The sequence below is a fragment of the Xenopus laevis genome, chromosome 4L, assembly GCF_017654675.1.
Source record: "Xenopus laevis strain J_2021 chromosome 4L, Xenopus_laevis_v10.1, whole genome shotgun sequence".
Classification (NCBI taxonomy): domain Eukaryota; kingdom Metazoa; phylum Chordata; class Amphibia; order Anura; family Pipidae; genus Xenopus; species Xenopus laevis.
In genome coordinates, this window is record NC_054377.1 from 60627834 (window position 1) to 60650947 (window position 23114).

Sequence of the window (23114 nt, forward strand, 5' to 3'; positions counted from 1 at the left end):
CTAGACATGCTTTTGATCTGCATGGTACCATGAACTTACATATATCTGCCTAACTCATGGCATTGCCATGTCATTAACACTATAGTTAATATAGCCACTTGACTTAGTTTGGCAGGGTCATATACTTGACTTCTAGCAGGATCCTTGCACTTCACAGGCCATGCAATTTGCAGTACCCTTTTTTCTGACAGCTCCATATGATTACTTCTCCCTACTCCTTTGGGCAGCTGCTGACAGCTGACCCTGGCAATCTGAAGCTCCATTTTTCACAGCCGTCCTCTGGCTATCAGCAGCTAGGGTGACATCAGAGATGTGGTTCCCCCTTTCCGGCACAGGATATCAGGGCTGCTCATCATATCTTGCAGGGAGCTAATCACTCTGTACTCAGCTTCCTTCTCCTGCCCCGGTTTCCTGGGAATGGAGGCTTGCTATCCTTGGAAGGCCAGCCCAGAGCTGTCTGCACCGCTTCCTGAGCAGCACACAAGAGCTTTCTTCTCCACTTAATACAGAGTCTTTCAGGTTCATGAAACGGCTACAATAATCAACTGGTCGCAGTGCTGTCCCACCTTAACCCCAGCTCTGGGGGCAATTAGAAACGAGGGGGGGGGGAGATTTGGAGAATGAGATATTAAACTGTAAATGTTATTATATTGTATGCATGACCCAGGATGACCTATGGGTAGCTAGTTTCTTTTATAGTATGATGCCTGCATGGTGAAAATATGTAGTGCTCACATTTGACCAGCTGATTTTACAGAGCCTCAATCTGACTCCAGATTAACCTTTTTTCTGCTGGGCTCACACAAGCAACATAAAGCCCAATAGCAAAGCATAATATCATCTGACTTTTTGACCCTACAAGTAATTCTTGTGAACTCAAAATTTTAGCCCTAAAACTGTTCCTAACTACAACTCCCAGTGTCTCCCCATTAGCTACATCCATTCCAGTTGGAAACTTGCTAGACTTTTCTGGCAGACAGTCTGTACCCTTATTACTGTTACAAGTAGCAGAACATTGCATTTCCTTAAAGATTGTTGTACCATGATATGTTTAGCTTTTCCCTGGAAAACTAACTGCAGTAGCCACCGACAAAGAAGTCCCATAGACTTTGCTAACTCTCTAGGGCACAATACTGAACTCACAAGCCTCCAAATCTTGTTAATATTGCCCCCCGCCATGCCCTGTTTCTCAGCACCTAGAGATTAGCATGTTAACTTCACTTACAACATTGAGATCCACAGCTTAGTATAGTTTTGCAGCCCCCACCAGTTCCCAGTTTATGTTAGCCTCGAGGCTTCCATTTTCCCTACAATCAGGTGCTAATAAAAGTGTGTTTGCTTTCCGGGTAGGTAAGATCTCAAAGCTATTAGCTTAGGTCACAGTTCATGGTTGATCAAGATTTGAGTTTGTGCCTTGTCAAAAAATCAATACATGTGATTGTGATTCTGCAGAGTTATGATCACAGCCTTGGAATTGTTATCCAGACGCTGCTTCAATTAGGGGTTCCCTTATCATATAATGGCACAAAGAATTTTTTTCTTAAAATACCCATTGGGCAGAGGAAACATTAGGAGTTAACTCCTGAAGCTAAGAATTCCTAAACAAACCTATTTTAGCATGGCAAATGTGGAACGTACCATGACAATTTTGTTTGGTCTTGGATTAGTAGTTATGCCCAATGCAGTATCAGTTTGCGGAAACTATAGTGAGTACATTGCTTAATATGACTACAGAGAGCTGATAATTATTTTATCATAAGGCAAATCTGTATTTATATCGTGCACTGAATATATTATTTTCTTAGGAGAACTTCATGACCCAATGTCCTTAGAGTAAAATTGGCTCCTTTCATTCTCCACCTGTCATTCATCATGTGTAATTGGGCTATTAGACTTTTAGCTTCCACAATTCATTTCCTCTCCCAGGTTAATTACCTGATAGTGAAATAATAACAACAGAATAGGACCATGAGGCCTGGCTGAACCTCATGGAAAACCAAGAGTTTCCTCCTGACTAGTCCCACCCGTTTAAGGGAAAATGTACCCAATTTTGTCATGAGCTCATTCATTTAGGCATATGTAGATAACAACAAGTTCCAGAATCCATCACTTTACAGTGGAATAAGGTGAGAGAAGGGTTGCATTACACTGTGAGCTTAAGGGATATTGGAAAAGGGTTCTTACAAGTAACATGGCTTCCTTTCGGTCTGTGGAATATGGCCTGTGATGGGAGATTGGGTAAAGGGGGACTGTATTAGCTGGAGTGTGGTGACATGGGAAAACAACACTATTGATACAGATATAGGTATGCCTGGGCAAAAAAAAAAATAGATTTATCTTTATTTTTGCAATTTCTGATGCTATTTTTGCATTTTTTCAGCTGAATGATCTCATGTCAAAAAGGGGAGATTATCCTCCTTAAACACTGCATTGGCCCATTTCTCTTATGGCTGATGCCATTTCAGGGTTTTTCTGTAGTTCTGCTGCCATGGTTTATCAGAAAAGAAGCAAATCTTTGTTTTTCTGTATTCTTAAAAGGGACCTTAATACAATAGGTGACTTGAGGGACATGACATGTAAAATTATTACCAGCCACCCTGCAAGATATTAATGTTTCCACTAAACATATGGAAAGTAAAAAATAAGTGTACAGCCATGTGCAAGTGAAATGAGAAAAGGTGCTGACAGTACTTTACAGTGACCATAGCTGGTTGTTGAATCTCCAGCTCCATGTGTAATAAAAGGCACTAACTTTGTCTAGGTGCAGTAACCATAGCAACAAATTAGGGGTTTGCTTTTAACTAGTGGTGGGTGAACCTGTACCATTTTACTTCACTCTGGAAAAATTTGCAAAATGTTGAAAAATATGCGAAACACATTGAAGTCAATGGGCGTCAAAATTATTTTGATGCCCATTGACTTCAATGTGTTTCGCAAATTTCTTCACGCACAACTTATTTGTCCAAATGCATTGAAGTCAATGAGCGTCAAAATTATTTTTGCTCGAGACAATTTTTGCACGTGTAATTGTTTTTTTTTTTTTTTAAATTGTTTGATTTTCTTTCTGTCTTTGTTTAAAGTTGGCTATGAAGAGGATGAACATGCCAACATCCATTCAGCCAATAATATTTCATGATTTTGGTCTAGTGGATTGACTCTGAAGCTACGCAATTCTAAACAGATAAAAATCTACTAAATATCTAACTTAAAAATCAGGATGTTTGGAAAAGAATACACTCACAGATGTTGTCCAGTTAGACTGAAATTTAGCAAAATTGCTTATTGGTACCCAGTGCATTTGGCTAGTGTACATAGCTTTCATTTATCTTTATATATAGACGAAATACAGAAGAGCTGTAAATCTGTGTAACCACATACACAGATCCAGTGGCTAAGGGGCATAACAATGACATTTTAATATATGTACAGGAAAAAAAATAATCTATCTAAAAATTCGAGTGATAAAGAGGGTTTAAAAGATTTAGTAGGACTGGTTAATGTATCGTTTGAAGAAGAGAATCTTGAGGAAGCATGAAAAGGTGCTAGAACATGACTTCTCCAATAAGATGCCTCTCTGCAAAGAATTCCGACTGGCCCAATGTGCTGTGCTAGACTATTGCCTATAGACCCTCATAAATGAGATATGTGAAAGTATCCTCAGTCTGACATTGACAGGATTATTTTTGGATAAACTGGGAATTTTTGTAATCCCTTATAACAAAACTGGGTTTGTTGTGAAGAGTTGAGGCCATATCTCTCACAGACAGGGAGCCCTGCGATATGTGATGTATATTAGAGTGTAGTTTGGTGGTCTTTCAACAGTTCCGATTTCTTCCACTGCTTTTATGACCTTGTTCTCCATGGTGCATCGAGGGCATCATGACTCAGGCAGCAAAGCCTAGATTGCAATCTGTTTTTCCAAGAAGTGGCTTCCACATACACCATGTCTACAGAGCTGTGCATATTGTCAGCATTCGAAGCAGACAATGTCTCATTATTAGAACGATTCTCAGTAATCTTTACCGCTAGCCCTTCCTCTCTAATAGTTTAAAGCTGTTATTTATTATTTCATTTCTGAGTGACTTTATCACAAGCAAACAGCCCCAGTTACCTGCAACATTTACTTAATGATCCCAGTGATAGGGAATATTCTGATAATACGCAGACCAGCTGGCTGGCGTCAGCCAATCAGATGCTGGCCTGCGATGGTAGATTAGATAAAGGGGGACTGTATTAGCTGGAGTGTGGTGACACGGGAACCAGCACTATTGATACAGAGATAGGATTTAAAATGGACTTTGCCTCCTGTGATAATCGGGGAAAAAGATTGCCTTTAACTATTAGCTCACTGAGTACTCTTAATATTAATAACGGCAAGGTCAGTCCTTATCTTTGTTAGCTTGGGATCAGTGTGAGAAAAACAGTCTACCAAAGGGAGTGCCCCGGGATTAATCGATGCATCCGCTCGCATGTGATGGGGAAGCAGATCAAGTGCGATCATCAAATTCTGTGTGGGAAAAGGTAGATGGGAATGTATGTATTATGGTACCAACCCAGCAGCTGCTGCACTTCTTTACATTGTTTTGCAGGTCTGTCACGGGTCAGTATATGAAAGCAGCCAGAACACTCCATGTCTGTATCCCAGATTGTGTGCCCAGATTTGTACCTATTTTAAACCTCTTTAATTGAATCATTAACCTGACAGGAAGTGTTTCTTTCATTATGAAGAACCTCATTGCATGAACACCAGGATTCATGTTTAGCCAGAAGCACTGTCTCTTGCTGGATGTGTTTGAGACGCTAATGATCCAAAGTCCAATCTTCGTATTATATCTTTGCACTTAGAATAGCCACAGACCTTTTGTATCTGCTTCAGTATCCTGGGAACGTAACTGCTGGGGTAGCTACTGTGCCGTGTTTGTTAGTTTGTCCTTCCAGCCTGTAGAGGCCGCCTTATCAGTAGCTGTGTATTTTCCCTTCTGGGGTTTGATACAGAAAAGATAGATCGATGTTTTGACATGGAAAGTGTCAGCCTAAGAGAGCTTATCAGTTGGACATTTGTGACCTGACCTCCCAGCTCTTATGTTAACCTTCTGCCAACAATGACTCCTTATTGCTCCAAAACTCCTCAGGCCTTTAAAATCAGCCTATTCTTTAACCCTGCCAATGCTAAAAAATATGTAAGGGTCTAAATTATTTCTATTTTTTGTGCATTAAAGTCACAATTTGGTTATGCTGCCATCACCATAGTAACATTCAATAAAATGGATTGGTTGGGAAGTTGTCTAAACATCCTAAAAGAGAGAGGGGGCAAGAATTAGATACCCTATAGCTCTATTGATTTTATGTCTTGTGATGGCCTTGTGTTATAACGAGGCAGTTAAAAATGCTGTTTATGATTTACTCACCGTCACATGTTATACAAGATGGCAGTTTTGCTTATGACATATCAACTTTTCATATTTTTTTCCTCTCTCTAGATGAGCTAGAATTGGAAATTTCTTCTACAGATGGAGTTGGGCATATTCGTGCCAGAAGTCAGCTGCACAAAGGCTTCTCTTGGGGACCCTACAAAGGGAACTTCACTGGCTCCTCATCTTCACCTGGTCCGGCTGACTTGGTAAATATGATATTAATCATATTCTATATAGAGAATTCCTCCATATTACACCTACATCATGGCTAGAATGGTGGAGGCCTATTCATTGTTCTAAGTTTTTAAATGGCATGTTCCTATTATTTTCTATTGGCAACAATTTTTAAAACTGTGTGTGCAATAGGTAAGTAGATATAGGACAGTAATGAATTATGTAGACAATGATCTGGGTCCTGGGTGTATTGCATCCAACACTGTTGTTAGTGGCACAAAGGAACACAGGGGCCAGTGGTTTCATAATTCTCTAAATTATCTTCTGTCTGTCTGGGCCCCCTTAGCATATCATTTCTATTTCCAAATTCTGGTTTGATAGCATCACATTTGATTGGCTATAAGAATAAAACAGGTCAGCAAAACATTTCCTTAGCAGCTTATATTTAGTTAGCAATACGTCTGGTAAACTATATCAATTTCTGCTCGCTGTTCAGAAAATCAAGAAGAGAATTTTGTCATAAAAGGGTACACTGAAATACGTTTAGTATCTATTAAAGCAGCAAAATCTGCTTTATAAATAGGTAAAGTGCTTATATATATCAGTGGTGTTGGCACTTTTATGCTTTAATCACTGCAGTAGGAATTGCACCTCTACAATACACCGGCCAGGAGCTGGACTTCAGGACCCGATCATTCAAATACGAAAGCAGAGCATATGCTTGTCATTGGCCTTTCAGTATTTTCAGTAAATTTTACATGACTCGGGCTCTGCCTAACTAATATCTACTGATAGGGATGTCACAAACAAAGTGTACCCATTTTGCTGCTAGGTAGTATAATCTGCCACTTTGCAATGTATTTTAATGAATTTTTCCTCTCCATATGTAAATGTATGGCTCTTTTTTCTGCTACAGGTTAAAAGAAAGTCAAATCACTCCTTTAGCTAGAGGGCAGGCACTACTCCAGTCTACTGTGTAGAATTCTGTGCACTGTCAGAGACACCTACCAATGAATGTTGCTGCCTCTCTAGCAGGAGGAACAGAGTGGATTTCTAGTTTGTCCTGCAGGAGAGAAGGAGCCATTCAGATAAAATTGTTAGAGAAAATAAGGGGGTATTTTGCACTCCAGTTGCAAAAGAAGCTAATGTATATTAGCATATTCTTTGAGGCAATTCCAGAAAAGTTTCAAAATGTGCCAAAAGTATCTCAGGTTCGATTCATTTAGTGGAAATCCATTACAAAACCGATCTAAATTAAAAAACAGCCAGATAAAAATATGTCTATGCTTAAAATGATAAAAAATATAAATAAACCTATTAGTCCTTAAAGGGGGTGTTACCTTTGAGTTAACGTTTAGTATGATGTAGAGAGTGATATTCTGAGAGAATTATAGTTTTTTTATTATTTGTGGTTTTTGAGTTATTTAGCTTTTTATTCAGCAGCTCTCCAGTCTGCAATCTGGTCACTAGGGTCCAAATTACCCTAGCAACCATGCCCGATGACAAATCTCCTCTTCTTCGGGGCGACTAATCTCCCCGAACTGCCTACCCTGCCTTCCCGCTGGCTAAGCTGTAAATCGCCGGGGGGATTCTTATTCTGAAGACTTGGAACAACAGCCTGAAGTACGCTAATGTATGATTATTTGACTGAAATCTGGGGTTACCTGGTTTATACATACAAAACACGAGAAATAGAGCTGGCACTACTTACCTGGTTTATATGCATAATATATAATTTATACACCTTCTAAAAAAGTAGATTATGAAGCAATATAGCAGCTCATACATATGCGAAATGCAAATATTCTGCATATGTATAAATGCTTGCATATTGTATGCACAACCTTTGATTTTTGTCTCTCTTTCTCTCTGTTGTGCTGATAAGATAAAATATATTTTGTACTTTCCTGTTTTAGAATTGAAACTAGAAAAAAGTTTCAGTTCAGTGTAGTAAATATTTGATCACTACTGCATAAAGTGCATTTCTACCACTTTTGTAAAGTTGAACATCAGTGATAATTATCCCATTCTATGCTATGGCTGCCAGCAGCAAACATTATTTCCATGCTGGTTAAGTCCTGGGTCGTTCTGGAAGAGCTGCTGTAGTACAATGTGGAGAAGAGATTTAGGCCTGAGTTATTATGGGGCAAAATGCTCCAACTATAAGCTCCCTATCTTTTATACATGAGAGAGGAGGGAGAGTCGAGTCATTATCTCCTCTGCTTTAAGGTTAAAGCTCGAAATATTAGACGAGTGCAGGCTGGGTATGTGATAGCGATTGGGTCCATTATCTCTTCGGAATGAAATCCTTGATTAACCCCTTATCTTCCCCGTTTGGGGGTGTTATGATCTTATGGCGCCACTAGTCCAGACACAAGACAGCCAAATGATTGATTCCTCACAGATAGTGGCTTGCCTTCCCGATACTTCATTTATTGTCTAAATATTTTCTCTAGCATTTCAGCGCTCACCCTGCCCTTATCGGGTGTCTTGATGCTTTGCAGCTCTGCTCATCTCTGCCTCCCTCTCTTTCAGCTATCAGTGGAACCTTAGGAGCGGCAGGATGGAATAGGTTCATCTCTAGCACATTAAACATCCCTTTTAATTCCTCCTCCTTCTATCTTGCTCTTGGCTAAAAGATCTTCTGCTCCTTTTCCGCCCCTATAGTAAATGTCGCACATCCTCCCCTCTCCCAGATAGTTCAGGGAGAATCGGCTCACATTAACCCATTCACTGCTTTTGTCACTGAAGCACTCATTACTGCCCAGTGTGATTAATAAATAATATGGCAGTTGTCATGAATTATACATACGATATTGTTTAATAAATCTAGAACATGTCACTATAACATCCCCTGCATTAAATTGAAAATCATAGGTTCTTATACTACTGTGCTTGCTGTTATGGTGACGTAGAGATGGGGCCCTGGGCGAGTTTTATGATTGGGGAGGGTTTGCTGTTGTGGAAACTGACACAAATCGCCGGCAGGATGGCATACGAATCGAATAGGATTTCCAAAGTTTCCTCGTGAGGCGACCGGAAACCACACACAGGCTGATCGAATTCAAACCGATGGAGAAGGGGCACTGAGCAGATCTGCTTCTCTCAGCCTGCAAAAATACTCAGGCTGACAACAACCACTAACTGTAAACCTGTGTGCCCATAGCCTTATGACTGTTGAGCTGTTCAGAAAATGTCCAAATAGTTAGTGTATTTAAATCCACAGCAAAGAATGACCTTTCAAGTTTCAAATCACTGCAGTCCTTTCATTGAGAGAAGCACCGTTTCCCCCACTATAAATCCACTTCATGTTCTGGTAATAAGGGAATGGTTTTCCGGATGGCACACTGCATTGAACATTAGATAAGCCCTTGTTTATTGTGAATAAGATACAGGTTGGGCAGCTGGTCAGTCTGCCCGTGGAACAACTTGATTAAATATTTATTTTTATACATGTGCAATATGCCAGGGGGAAAGGGGGCATGCTCACCAGAAATAAGCACTGGACCAGCAGAAGATCCACTTGTGATTGAGACCCCTAAGGTTGCTCTTCGGAACATGCAGTTGCTGAATTACATAGCTGATCAGAAAAACAAGTTTGTGATGATCAAACACTGACCCTTACCATACCCTTTCAGTTTCCTGGGTCAGACAGAAATGCAGTATTGTAGGCTATGGTTACAAGAAAGGTTATGTATTTTGTTAAGGTTGTATAAACAGTTTATGATCTGTGATCATTATCATTTTCCTGTTGATGATAATCGACCAGCAGGTTTGCTTGCGCTGCTTTGCAGATAAAGAGGCCACTGTCTCTCCCAGGCATAATAACTTATGTAGATGGGCCACTTGCCTCCTCCATTTTGTCCTTGTTTCCACAGTTCAGCCAGCAGTTGCTAGCATTTAAAGCACCCCTTCCCAGGATAAGCCTGAACAGCGGAAGCAGTCTAGATAGAGTTTCCGATGGTTATCAGGCAAAGTTCAGAACAGAGACACTGACCTCTTTGTTCAAGGGGAAAACAACACATCTTCTCATAGGGACAGAGGAGGGGAGTTTGAAAGATGCAGCTTATATACTGTCCACATATTACAGTGCCTATACACCTTCAGCTCAGTGCAACACCTTTAACCATTGTCAAAGTAACCCCATTAGCTTCTCAAGCTTTTAAAGAAGAAAGTCGTCAGAACAGATTGCAGCTATGCTCCTTCTCCAGAAAATGAGTTTTATCACTGGAATTGTTTAAACCCTTTATTAGACTTGGATATGAAATACTGTAGTGCTTTTTCCTGTAAGTATTGGGGATGCACCGAATCCAGGATTAGGTTCAGTATTCGGCCAGGATTCAGCCATTTTCAGATTCGGCTGAATCCTTTTGCCTGGCCAAACCGAATTTGAATCATTTAAATGATGTGACTTTTTGTCACAAAACAAGGAAGTAAAAAAATCTTTAGCTTTGAGCACGGCTTTCTTTTTCCCTCACTGATTTGCATATGCAGATTAGGGTGTGCATTCAGTTCGGTGTTTGGATATCAGGATTCGGGGGTTTGGTGAATCCAAAATAGGGGATTGGGTGGATCCCTAGTAAGTATGTTTTGAGTATTTAGGTGTGAGTATATGGAGTAAGAAAGACAACTCGCATGGCATTGAGAGTGTTTCTGCATCATCAGCAATGCCAAACTCTTTATCAAGCGACAAACACGCGGCCTATCAGAGTGATAAGCTGGAAGCTGACTAGCGCCATCACCCTCAGTTTGTGGGTCTTAGAAATATTGGAAGGAATAATTAGATTTCATATCGTTACCGACGCAGCCATCAGCGGATCAGGCAGATTAATTTCTTTTTCTCTGCACTCATTAATATTCATTAGAGACATAGAAAGGCAGAATGCTTGGATTCTACGGCAAGTCTGAAGGCTCAACCACAACACATTCAGACAGAGCTAGAATTAGTTGCAGGGTCTGGGATGGCTCCTGTGCACCATGTTGGGACTGCAGGTATCTAGCCGTTCTTGACCCTGTTGTTTGGAAAACTTTGATGATTTATTTTTTTGGAAAAATTCAACTATATAAATAAAACTATTTTAAGTCCCAGGAAGTTAATAAATATGTGTGTTTATTTTAGGAATGCGGTTGAACCGAATCCTAATTTGCATATACAAATTCGGGACGGGGAGGGAAATCGCGTCAAGTTCCGCTTCCCACCCCTAATTTGCATATGCAAATTCAGATTTGGTTCAGTATTTGGCCGAATGTTTTGCGAAGGGTTCGGGGGTTCGGCCAAATCTAAAATAGTGGATTCGGTGCATCCCTAGTTTATTTAAAACATGCAGAGAGTTAAAAGAAACAAGTAATCGCTATGTTTTGTCCTGTGCTATCTACCAGTGCAGACAGCCCCCATTCTTCCCTCTATTCAAAAAGGATTCTCTGTCTGCCCTATGGTATGTGGTAAGGACAGGGCTGCCGGGTGCCTGTTGGCATTGCGCTTTGCACCTAATCCACAGTGAGGTGCAGAGTGTGCAGGTATGCCCTATGTGTATGTTCTTACTGAATGAACAATTTACCGTCCCTTATGGCAAGGGAGCACAAAGTGTATTCACCACTTCTCTCCGATGCAATTTTGAGGCTGAGAGAAACTGTACAGTTCATCAGCAGCTTCCTGTAGCTGTACTGACAGATATGTGTTGTACACAGGTTTGGATGAGTGTGGCTACACTGAACGGAGTGGAGATTGGCCCGAAAATGCCTTTTTTCACTATTTTCAGCTGATCTCTGCTGTGCCATTGGCCTAAGAGTGGTTTGTAGTGAGGCGCTGCCTGCCTGAAACCTGCAGGCCAAACAAGTTCGGGCCAACTTCTGCACAAGGTTTGGCCCAAGATTTTCCTTCCACCCTCCATGCCCGCTAGTGATGTGTGGTCTGGCCCGCAGGTACAGGCCAAGCTCTTCCGTCTGCCATTGCTGCCCTCCCTGCCCACGACCTAACAGTGCCCAAACTTCCATGTCGAATTGAGACACTCCCTGCCCCACCCCGCCCATGACAGAGACGGAGGTGGGTTAGGCGCGGGTATATAAGGAAGCACAGAACTGCAGGCTGGGTTGGGTGCTGATCTGGATGAGTTGAGCTAGGGTCAGGTTACTGCCCGCATCCTTACTGTGCCCCACTTCCGCCTCCAGCAGCTTCTTTTTATAGGCGCACATGCTCCACCACACCCCCTTTGTGATGTCTGAGATGGGGTCGGTCAGGTGGGGTTCTATAAATATATCAGGTTTTAATGGGAAGCAAATGGCTAGAATCCCTGCAAAAATGTATCATGCCAGAATACCCGGAGAGGGACCATTTTTAATTCATGTATTATATGGTATTTTAGGCCTTATCCACTACAACCCAAATAAATTAGGTCTTTCAACCTTGAATATTAATCATTTCCGTGTATAGAACCTGTAGAGTATAATATCAGTTTTGTTAGGCTATGTTATTTACAATTTATTATTATTTCATTGTCCATTTGTCTCATAGACTTTTGTTCCATTGAGGAGCATAAAGTTGAGTAAATGCCCAAATCCCCAGAGTATTAGAGACATTGTAATGTACAGTTGAGAAACCTCTGTGTACTTATACGTTCCAGACAGTGCAGCCAGTGTGACATTTCAGAGTAACAGTCTGATCCCTGGATAAGTCACAGTATGGGGAAACTATCAAAGCGGCTTTTTTTTTCAAAAGAGAGAAGGGGCCACCATGTGGCTATTTGCAGAATTAACTCTGTAAACAAGACTATTTTTATTGCCAATAAAGACAAGGCGCGAACAAAAATATTTTATTATCTTACTCCATTGTATATTTGAAGTACCAGTTACAAAGCAGTTGTCTGTGGCACTGTGCTACCCACTGCACCACCATGCTGTCCATCAGATCTGATAAGAGATCTAGAGAGAACGAGTTAACAGTTTTATAAGCAAAGCTAAAGCACATATGGTACTTATAGCCACTTTTTTATTTTCTGTATTAGAGCAGGAACAAACTCAAATGACTTCCCTCTGCAGTTAATTAGAATTGCTTGGTTTATGGCACAAGTGCAGTCACATTTGAACCATAAGTGATTCCCATTGTGTATTCTGGTGGTGGAAATAGCATGAAATGTTTAAAAGGCTGGTTCATCTTTGAATTAGCTTTTAGTATCTTATAGAATAACTAATTCTAAGCAACTTTTCTGTTGGCCTTTATTTTTTCTTTTTTATAGTTTTTGAATTATTTGGAGTCTTCTTGTAACTCTTTCTAGCTTTCCATTGGGGGGGGTCGCTTACCCCATCTAAAAACCAAAGGCTCTCTAAGGCTACAAATGTATTGTTATTGCTACTTTTTATTACTCATCTTTCTATTCAGGCCCCTCCTATTCATTTTCCAGTCTCTTATTCAAATCAGTGCATGGTTGCTAGAGTAATTTGGACCCTAGCAACCAGATTGTTGAAATTGCAAACTGGAGAGCTGCTGAATAAAAAGCTGAATAACTCAAAAACCACAAATAATAAATATAAATAAATAAAAATGAATATCACTCTCTACATCATACTAAAAGTTAATTGAACGATGAACAGCCCCTTTAAAATGGTACACAAACGTGTCTTTGTAAACTGATGTTTATACCGTGTTGGTTTGGATGGAGGCGGCTATTATTTTAGGCCAGGGCATGATCTACAGTAAGGTAAGTGTCCTCCTTGAGCATAGACTGCATTCTCTGGCATCTATCAAGGATGTGCACTATGTTGGTGCAGGAGAGCCCCCTCCACTGATTGAATAAGGAGAGAATGTTCCATTTAGCAAAATGCTATGTATGCTGCACTTATATTATACTGACAATGTAGAGTTAATTGCATGGCTCTGCTTTCACAGCTTATGTAGGTTCTTTGTATCTGTAAATGAAAATAAAACTGATTGTGCTTTTCCACAGAACATCTCCCTTTCGTTGGATGTGGATGGTGATTGCTGGCTGAAGTATGTGACTTTAGTCTCCTGTGAAGCTGAAGCTAATGCTGTTCTCTACCGGAAAGGTAAAAAATGTATACTTGAAGACTACTGGCTCCCAGTAAAGAAGGGGATCAGCACCCTCAGCAACACAAGGTAAGAAGACAAACTACCGGCACTCAGGACTTCATGCAAGCAGGGGCGATCCTGGCCCCTCTGCCGCCTGAGGCAGCAGCAGTTGCTGCTGCCCCCCCTCCCCCAGAAATTCGCTCTTAAAGTACCAGGAGCAGCATTTTTGCTGCCCCTGGTACCTAGTGGGGCGCTGCCGCCTGAGGCGACAGCCTCAACTCGCCTCATTGGCGAAGCACCCCTGCATGCAAGCGGGCCAAGCCCTGCGAGTTTATTGAACGTAATGTTTCAGGTGCGTACCCCTTCGTCAGTCTGATGAAGGGGTACGCCCCCGAAAAGTTACGTTCAATAAACAACGCAGGGCTTGGCCCGCTTGCATGAAGTCCTGAGTGCCGGTAGTTTGTCTTCTTACCTTGTGTTGCTGAGGGTGCCGATCCCCTTCTTTACTGAGCACCGGACCAAGCTTGACGTGAGAGGCCAGGGTGTGCTGGTGGGTTATCTGAATTGCTTCTATGTATGCCATGAAGGATTTCATTTGAGGGGAGGAGTGGACGTTTGACATATTACTTAATTATCTAAAGGGGAGCTATCGCAAAAATGAAAAATTAATATAAGCTTCATCATACTGAAATAAGAAACATTCTAAATACAATCCATTAAATATTCTGCATTGGTTCTGAAATAAAAAAGTTTATCCTTGCTATCCCTCTCTCAGCATCTGTTTCTCTTCATTCTGTCTTCATGCAGCAGTTGGGTGTCAGATATTCACTGACAGATCCAATATATCTTATAGGGGGGCTTTCTTCCCTAGCAGATGTATTCGAACTCAATCAAATACCTGATTCCAGAACAAACAAAATAGCTGCCTTTTGCACAAATCCTGCATGTAGAGAGACATGGTGTCTGGTGATTTTAATGGAGTGAGCTCTAATACATCTTCTAGGCAAAGGCCCCCCTATAAGATATATTGGATCTAACTGTCAATGAATATCCGACACCCAACTCCTGCATGAAGAGAGAATGAAAAGAAACAGATGCTGAGAGAGGAATAGTGAAGATAAACTTGATTATTTCACAAACAGTACAAAATTTTTAATTTATTTTATTTAGATTTAGAAAACCTCGAATTTCAGTGTGCTGAAACTGATATTAAAGTTTCATTTTCACGATAGTTCCTCTTTAAATATCACAATTTGCATATGGACAGTGCAAAGACTGTATTCTGATGTAAAATACCGTCCTACAAAGCATGCAAAGCCGATATGCATTTTTGGCTTCCTGTTTTCAGTGGGAATTGTATTCAATATTTTGCTTTAATTATGTGTTTTATAAGATGTGCCTAGTTTATTATTCATTGATGCTCCACAAAATAGAATTTCTAATTTTTTTGTGTGTTGCAGGTGACCTAATCTGGTGCAAGACATCACAAATAGTGGAACAAGATGAAGTCATCCAAGCCTTCTTAATGGCTGAGCCCCAGGCCATTCCCAACTACACAATAAAAGAAGAGCCAGGAGAGACTTCCCAGTGTACTTCTACTCTACCAGAGTTCCAACTGCTCCCTCAACAGGCCGGTATGGCTGCAATTCTTGCCACAGCTGTTGTCAACAGTGAGTACATTATAATAACACTAATGCTAATGTCATATTTATTATGATTTATTAAGGTGATCTTTGTTTACACCAATTCTCAGTGCCCCTCATATGTCATGTATTGTTCATTACAGAGGATGTATTTCCTTGTAAGGACTGTGGAATCTGGTACCGCAGTGAGAGAAACCTCCAGGCACATCTCATGTATTACTGTGCCAGTCGCCAAAGTTCGACATCCCCATCCATGGAGGAGAAAGCTAAGGATTCGTATCCCAATGAGAGAATCTGCCCTTTTCCGCAATGCAAAAAGAGTTGCCCTAGTACCAGCTCGCTGGAGATTCATATGAGGAGTCATAGTGGTGAGTTGCATTGTTACATAGTTAAATCGGGTTGAAAAAAGGCATCAAGTTCAACCCCTCCAAATGAAACCCCAGCATCCATACACACTCCCCTCCCTACTTTTAATTAAATTCTATATACCCATACCTATACTAACTATAGAGTTTAGTATCACAATAGCCTTTGATATTATGTCTGTCCAAAAAATCATCCAAGCCATTCTTAAAGGGATTAACTGAATCAGCCATCACAACATCACCCGGCAGTGCATTCCACAACCTCACTGTCCTGACTGTGAAGAACCCCCTACGTTGCTTCAAATGAAAGTTCTTTTCTTCTAGTCTAAAGGGGTGGCCTCTGGTACTGTGATCCACTTTATGGGTAAAAAGGTCCCCTGCCATTTGTCTATAATGTCCTCTAATGTACTTGTAAAGTAATCATGTCCCCTCGCAAGCGCCTTTTTTCCAGAGAAAACAACCCCAACCGTGACAGTCTACCCTCATAATTTAAGTCTTCCATCCCTCTAACCAGTTTAGTTGCACGTCTCTGCACTCTCTTCAGCTCATTTATATCCCTCTTAAGGACTGGAGTCCAAAACTGCACTGCATACTCCAGATGAGGCCTTACCAGGGACCTATAAAGAGGCATAATTATGTTTTCATCCCTTGAGTTAATGCCCTTTTTTATGCAAGACAGAACTTTATTTGCTTTAGTAGCCAAAGAATGACACTGCCCAGAGTTAGACAGAGTATCTTACTGTTTGTTTTTCATCTACTGGCGCGTCAGCAGCCTGGCACTAGGTAATATAGTTGCCCTGCCCCACACATTAGACAAAGCTGTGGGGTTTGGGCTGAATGATCGGTGCACAAATCAGGTCAGTGTATAATGCAAGTAAGCATGACCTACCACAGCGCTCATTACAGTTGATTTTTATGCTGTGGCTAGGCTCCCACTTCTTACTTACTTTGTAGGTTGGATAGAGTTTTCACAAAGTCTGCCTGTACCATCCCGACTATTCTGATCATCTCTGATGTCAGGAACAAGGCAGCTTGAGTACTAGTACTAGCTCGAACTAGGTTGTAGTTGCAAGTTAGGATGTTGGGTGGGAAAAACATCACTGCTACACACATACGCTTCCATCCCCCATTCTTCATCCTAATGGCGTCCTTACATATTAAGGTCTGCCCAAATTGGTCACCTAAATTTTGGGCCAAATTGGGCTGAACCGATTGTTTGAAATAACTAAAAAAAAAATACTAAACTGCTACAAAGTATTGCATATTCTGTTTCAGATTCCCATGAAACTGCTTTAGGCAATGAAAAGTTATAAAGGCCTGTGTAGATAAATGTACTCTTGATGTACATATAGATGCTATACAAAGGCATATGACATACAGACTAGATGCATACATGTTATTAATGATGGTTTAAACTGCTATTTGTAGTTCTGACTTTTATTTGGAAGTATGAATTCAATATGTCTGCTAACTAATCACAATCATAATCTGCATCTCGCATCCAATATCCAGCCCTAGTTTACGTTTGTGCTTCCTAGCTCCTCCACAACCCTCCTTGTCTTAGGGCTCAGGGTAACAGTGCACATTAGAGCTGTGTGTCTGTGCTATGCCCAGGGCCTGGAGAATGAGGTCCATGTTGGAGGAACCTGGAAGGTAAGTCAGAGTCACACTGGGAGGCAGCGCAAATAAAATAACTGATGTTTAATCTTGTCTTCATTTGCCCTTTAATAAATGTCTGCTTTTTGCTCAAACCACTAGCATTATCAGGTCCCGATTAATCTGCCATGCTCATTTTTACACAACACAAATCTATTTGTTCAAAGTGTCCCATTCAGATTAATAGCATCACAGGACATTATCTTTCCATCTTAATAACAACTCCGCACACTTCTCTCTATTAGTAGATGTGGCTAGTATTGCTTTGGTGATAAGAGGGTGCCCAGGGTGGTGCTGTTGAGATCTTCTTGGAAGGACTAAATAACAAGTACTCTTATCTTCTCCAGGCGAGAGACCGTTTGTGTGCCTGATCTGTCTGTCTGCCTTTACTACCAAAGCCAACTGTGAACGCCATCTTAAAGTTCACACAGACACCCTGAATGGTAAGTAAAAGACCATTAACTAAAAAATTATTTAATTTTTATGTTTAAATTGACATAATACCAATCCGTTCAGTTCTGTTAATGTTTTCTTTGCAGTAGAAGTTCCAGTTTGTATTGCAGTATGTGAAGTTGTTGTCTGAAATACGCTCCACCGATTAATTGTGTGCAATCCAGTCTTACATAATACACATGCATTATTTTCTCCCAAAACCCCTACAGTTACAAGTATTTTTAAATCAAATGATGCTTTGAGAAACGATGCAGAGAAGTGCAAAGTGAGCCAAGATTATTTGTGCTGCCTTCTCTCTCTATCCATTCTAAAATCACAGAATATGTCTTAAATGTATTCATTCAGAAGTCACTGTTGCAATGAATGTCTATGGAAATGATTAATAAAAATATGCAAGTACAGGTCATGAATATTTCTGTAACCTTGGTTATTCTTGAAATGTACTAAGGGCCTATAAAGGCAAATATATAGCTTGTCTGTATACAACCCCCTAACTTCACCCTTTTGTTGCGTTTTTTGTTAGGCTGTAATGCAGGGAATAGTGATTAAATTATCTGCCTGGCAAGGACCAGAATTTCCCTGTTTGTCCTGTTTAGCAAAAAACATAGACAAAAAGTAGGTTGAACTCATGTTCACTTTTGTTGAACTGGGAAGTAAACTACCCCTTGCAAGAACAATTAACAATTTACTAAAGGGAAATACTAATTGTACCTCTCCAGCTAAGAAGCTGGGACAGGCCAGCAATGACACTTAAAGAAATTAGAAACAAACCCACCGCCTTTGTGATCCTCTTCATTGAGTGATTGTGTACTAATTTCTGTCATGATTATTGACCAGTCTCTTGTTACAGGTGTTTGCCACGGCTGTGGGTTCATCTCAACCACTAGAGATATCCTTTACAGTCATCTAGTGACCAATCACATGGTCTGCCAACCAGGATCCAAGGTTGATGTGTACCCTGTTGTAAAAGCAGTACCTGCAGTCAAGTCATCAAACCCAGGTACAGTATTACAGGGACATGTTCTCAGTTGTTGACTGAATGACTAGTATTTGTGAAGTAAGGCAGCAGTGTGAGACTTTACTGAGTGGAAAAGCAACTTCAGCATTGCCCAAAACTCTAGTAGCGTAATAGCTACATGTTCCAGATTCAGTCGCTCTTGCTAATTTTTTGAGGGGTGAATGGAGTCATTTCACCCCATATATTGCTGTAGCTGCTGCTCTGCTTCATAAAGCTTATAGAAAGTACTCTGCATAAAATGAAAAGTTATAAAACATTAATATTTATATTTAAACCTGTCTTACCTTTTTAAATAATATTACGTTTGTGTCACTTCTTTTGAGAATTTCCGTTTTCTGTTATCTCTCTAGTTGTGAGCCAAATAGCCTCTTCCAGTCTTCTGAAATGTGGCTTGTGTGGATTTTTGGCAGATGGACTTCCAAGTCTTCAACAACATGCACTTCTGCACACTACAAATCCCGTACCTTCTGCCACTCACTCTGTCAAGTCCCCCCCAGAAAATATAAATGAAAAACAAAACCCTGAATCACAAGAAAATGGAAATGCCAAGTCACCTATCTCATCATCATCATCAGCATCTTCTCGTAGTGAAGAGACCCCTCTAAAACTCTATATAAAACAGGAGCCAGAAGGGCAACTCAGCATCAGTGAAGCAGGAAGTACCACTTGTGAAGCAAAAGATGGAGTAGCATTAGTGCAATCACCAGCCATAAAGGTGAAGACTGAAATGTCAAGTCCTACTCCTGGGTCAAGCCCTGTTCCAAATGAGACAGGAGCTGCCACTGGTGGGGGAACAGTAATTATCCCACACTATGTATTTGGGCATGAGGCTACTGCAGCTATAGTCCCTCAGGCATCTGAGATTCTTGCCAAGATGTCTGAGTTAGTACACAGTCGTCTAAAACAGGGCCAGGCAGTTACTCCAGCAGGATTTTCAGGGTCTGCTGTACCAAAAGGCGCTACATGTTTTGAGTGTGAAATTACCTTCAATAATATTAACAACTACTATGTACATAAAAGATTGTATTGCTCTGGAAGACATGTTTCAGATGAAAATTCTAGTAGTGCTCGTAAAGTCAAGGCTTTACCAGCTAGAACAGCATTAGCATCTGGTTTCTCCTCTACTGAACAAGAAGCATCCCCACCACAAGAAGATGCAGGCGAAGAGAGCAGTGCGCCAGTTGTTGCAGTGAAACTAGAGGAGAACTCTGGCATGGATTGTGAAGGAGCAGGAAGTGGTCATGTGAGTGAGGGCAGTCAGAGCCCCAGCTCCTTAGACGATCCAGAAGAAGACCCAAACCGCACAGTTTGCGGGGCTTGCAACATCCGTTTTAGCCGTCATGAAACATATGTAGTGCACAAACGGTACTACTGTGCGTCACGACATGACCCACCATTGCGTCGTAGGGAAGTTAACAAACCTGGGCCTCCATATACCACTCAGCCAACTCCACGCACACGGAAACGGCGTAAGTTATATGAAATTCATGGTGTTGCTCCAACAGAATCCACTCCTCCCTCACCACATACTCTGGGAAGGGTAGAAGCTATGGCACTGATGCCAGGCCTGATACCTGCACCTGTTATGCCTTCCCCAAGCTCTAGTCCAGATGCTGTTGATGGGCCAATAGATCTAAGCAAGAAACCCCGCTTGGTGGCAGAAGCACCTGTTCCATCTGCAGCCGCCACTGTGGCACCACTTGCGGACTACCATGAATGCACTGCATGTCGCATTAGTTTTAACAGCTTGGAAAGTTACCTTGCGCATAAAAAGTTTTCCTGCCCAACTGCACCTCTACAGCAAAAAACTATTCAGCAACTTCAGAAAGTGAAATCTCCATCATCTGCTACTGGGAAGCTTGTAGATGATACTGTGAAGGTAAAGGTGGAAAGTAAGGCAGCTCTGAGTCCAGGATCTGTCAGTGACACCATCCAGCCTCTTGCTTTGCCATTCTCTACTATCTCAGACCCCAAACAACTTCAGCAGTACTCATCTGTCACAGAAGCATCCCTGTCTGCAACCACCACTTGTCCTTATTGTCCTCATAATGTGATAATACGAGGGGACCTGCTTGAGCATTTTAGAAGTGTCCATGGTCTCATACTGGCAAAGCCAACTGCAGGGCACAGATTACAAACCACTTTTATGGAGGTGTTGGTGCCTGCTCGTGGACAAACAAGCAGTGCATCAGAAAACAGCCTGCCAAGTCCACCAGTATCATCTGCTTCACCCCTTCAGCTTCCAGGTCTAAGGAGGGAGAATTCTAACTACAAAGATACCACCTCCTCCTCCTCTTCAGTTAATGGTAGCCCAATACTGACAAGCACTCCCAGACCTCTTTTGCCAACTTCTCCTGCCCCCCCTTCAAATTCTTTACCGTTGGCTGAAAGCCGAAGAGAAGATGGACTTCCAAGGGTTCCGAGTCAAGTTTTACTTCCTGGGGACAAAGCAATGCAGCCCCCCAAGCCCAGTTTGATTTCTCCAGTGCCCAATGGAAACCACAGGTACTGTCGCCTATGTAACATCAAGTTCAGCAGTCTGTCTACATTCATTGCTCATAAGAAATACTATTGCTCCTCCCATGCTGCAGAACATGTGAAATAACAGAGGCTGACCCAGTAAGAAAATGGCTAGTCGTAATGGATTAAAAAAATGTGGAATCAGTAGCGTTTTAGGTGCGGTCCGTACCTTTTTGTTGGCATCAATTCAAAGAACAGATGTTAAAAAGGCACTTGGTTCAATCGAGTAGCAGTATAGTGAAGTCCGCCTGTTTTATAGACAATGAGCAAGCTTACTCTTCAAGTGGATCTCCATTCTCACATCCATAGAGTGTGAATTTTTGGAACCATTAACTAACAGCAAAGGGGGGACAATGGTTTCTACGTAGTTTAGTCCTTCCCTCAAAGCAAATGGTTTATGTTCCAGTTGCATCCAAATTTGCACTGCTTCTCCACTTGTTATTTTGTATCTGCCTCCAATTTGTTAAGCACAAGAGAAAAACAAGAGAAAAACTGTTACAAAGGACATATTAAAATGAAGGCACGCGTGTCTTCGTTACAGGGTTGGGAAGGGAATAATTGTTTTCTAGTAAGTTATTTTTAAGATGTATTTAAAAGAAATTTTAAAGAGAAAAATTCTAAAGTGTTTTTATAATGTAAGCTCTTTTCAGATTTTCAAAATGGGGTATTTCTTCAGCGACGTTATCTTTTTTTCCTAAGGCAACTTCATGGTATTACTGTCAGGTCCTTGCACTAATACTGGGATATTTTAATTAATGCAAGCAGCTCGTCCTCTTGGCCAGCAGTCTGAGGTCTTTGATTATAAGTGCTCCTCTTTTAATGGATATCCACTCTTGAATTTCTCAGGTTCCCGTGGGATTTTAAAGAAGCAGGGGGCTTTTATTACTTTGAGAAATCACAGTGTAAAATTTCCTTAAAACAATAAAGTGGCTAAAAATGATGGGGGCCTGAAGGGAGGAAGAGGAAACCATCGAAACTCACACGCCACCTTTTTATTAATAAAGCCATAACTACTGTTACCTGTCAAGATTTTCTACAGTGGAAGGGACCGCGCTGTAGGTTCAGTGCCACTTTGTTAACATTATAAAAAAAATCATTTTACATTGCTATTTTTATACATCTGTAGACCAGACAGACATTCCAAGCATATGGCCAGACTCAAAAATTGCTTTTCTCAGATGATACTGTTTTAGTGTATTGGAAACCGCGCAGAGTATGCCCAGAAGTTACAGGAATTACTTTTCCCTATTCTCTAACCTTAGCAGACCCAAGGGCCATATTGCTAAACATACAGTAGGATATTAATTTTCTCCTTTATTGCAAATGGTTTCACAAGTGGCCATGATAGATTTTTTATAAAGTAATTCCACAAGGGCTTAAAGAACTCTTAAATTCACATACCTTTATGCATTTATACAATGCACTGGCACAAAAAGGAGGTGTTTAAAGCACTAATTAGAGCAGGAGAGTAATATCTCATTAACTTCTGATGCCATGGCCGTTATGATTGGTTGTTTTTTTTTTTAAAGGTATTTTTACATGGCATTATATTATGACCAAAACTGGAAAACAAAATGTGTTAAAAAATAGTCCATAAAAGTATATTTATATATTAATATAGATACCAAGAGCACTGATTCACAAACAAAACACACATTTCTGGTGACTAACAGTGTGTATAAACCTGTACATAAATAAAAACCTGTGTATAACAAATTATTTTTGTATCTTTATTATCTAAACCGCTGTAGTGGTGAAAATGCCAGCCGTAGACACATTTGAAGCACAACAAGGTGTCTCTAATTTTACGCCATGCGAACGCCAGATTTGCCGCCATTATTTTTTACT

General features: G+C 40.9%; 1 protein-coding gene across 1 annotated transcript in view; it reads left to right on the forward strand.

Annotated features, from left to right (window-relative positions):
• The window catches only part of LOC108714099 (zinc finger protein ZFPM1-like), an 87676-nt gene extending 64693 nt beyond the window's left edge, over positions 1-22983 (forward strand). Inside the window, exons 5-11 of the mRNA XM_041590208.1 lie at positions 5481-5620; positions 13529-13628; positions 15072-15281; positions 15398-15622; positions 17623-17718; positions 18579-18728; positions 19097-22983. Coding sequence (XP_041446142.1) covers positions 5481-5620; positions 13529-13628; positions 15072-15281; positions 15398-15622; positions 17623-17718; positions 18579-18728; positions 19097-21351 — 3176 coding nt within the window. The 3' untranslated portion in view covers positions 21352-22983. The remainder of the gene's footprint in view (positions 1-5480; positions 5621-13528; positions 13629-15071; positions 15282-15397; positions 15623-17622; positions 17719-18578; positions 18729-19096) is intronic.
• Positions 22984-23114: the final 131 nt, after the last annotated feature.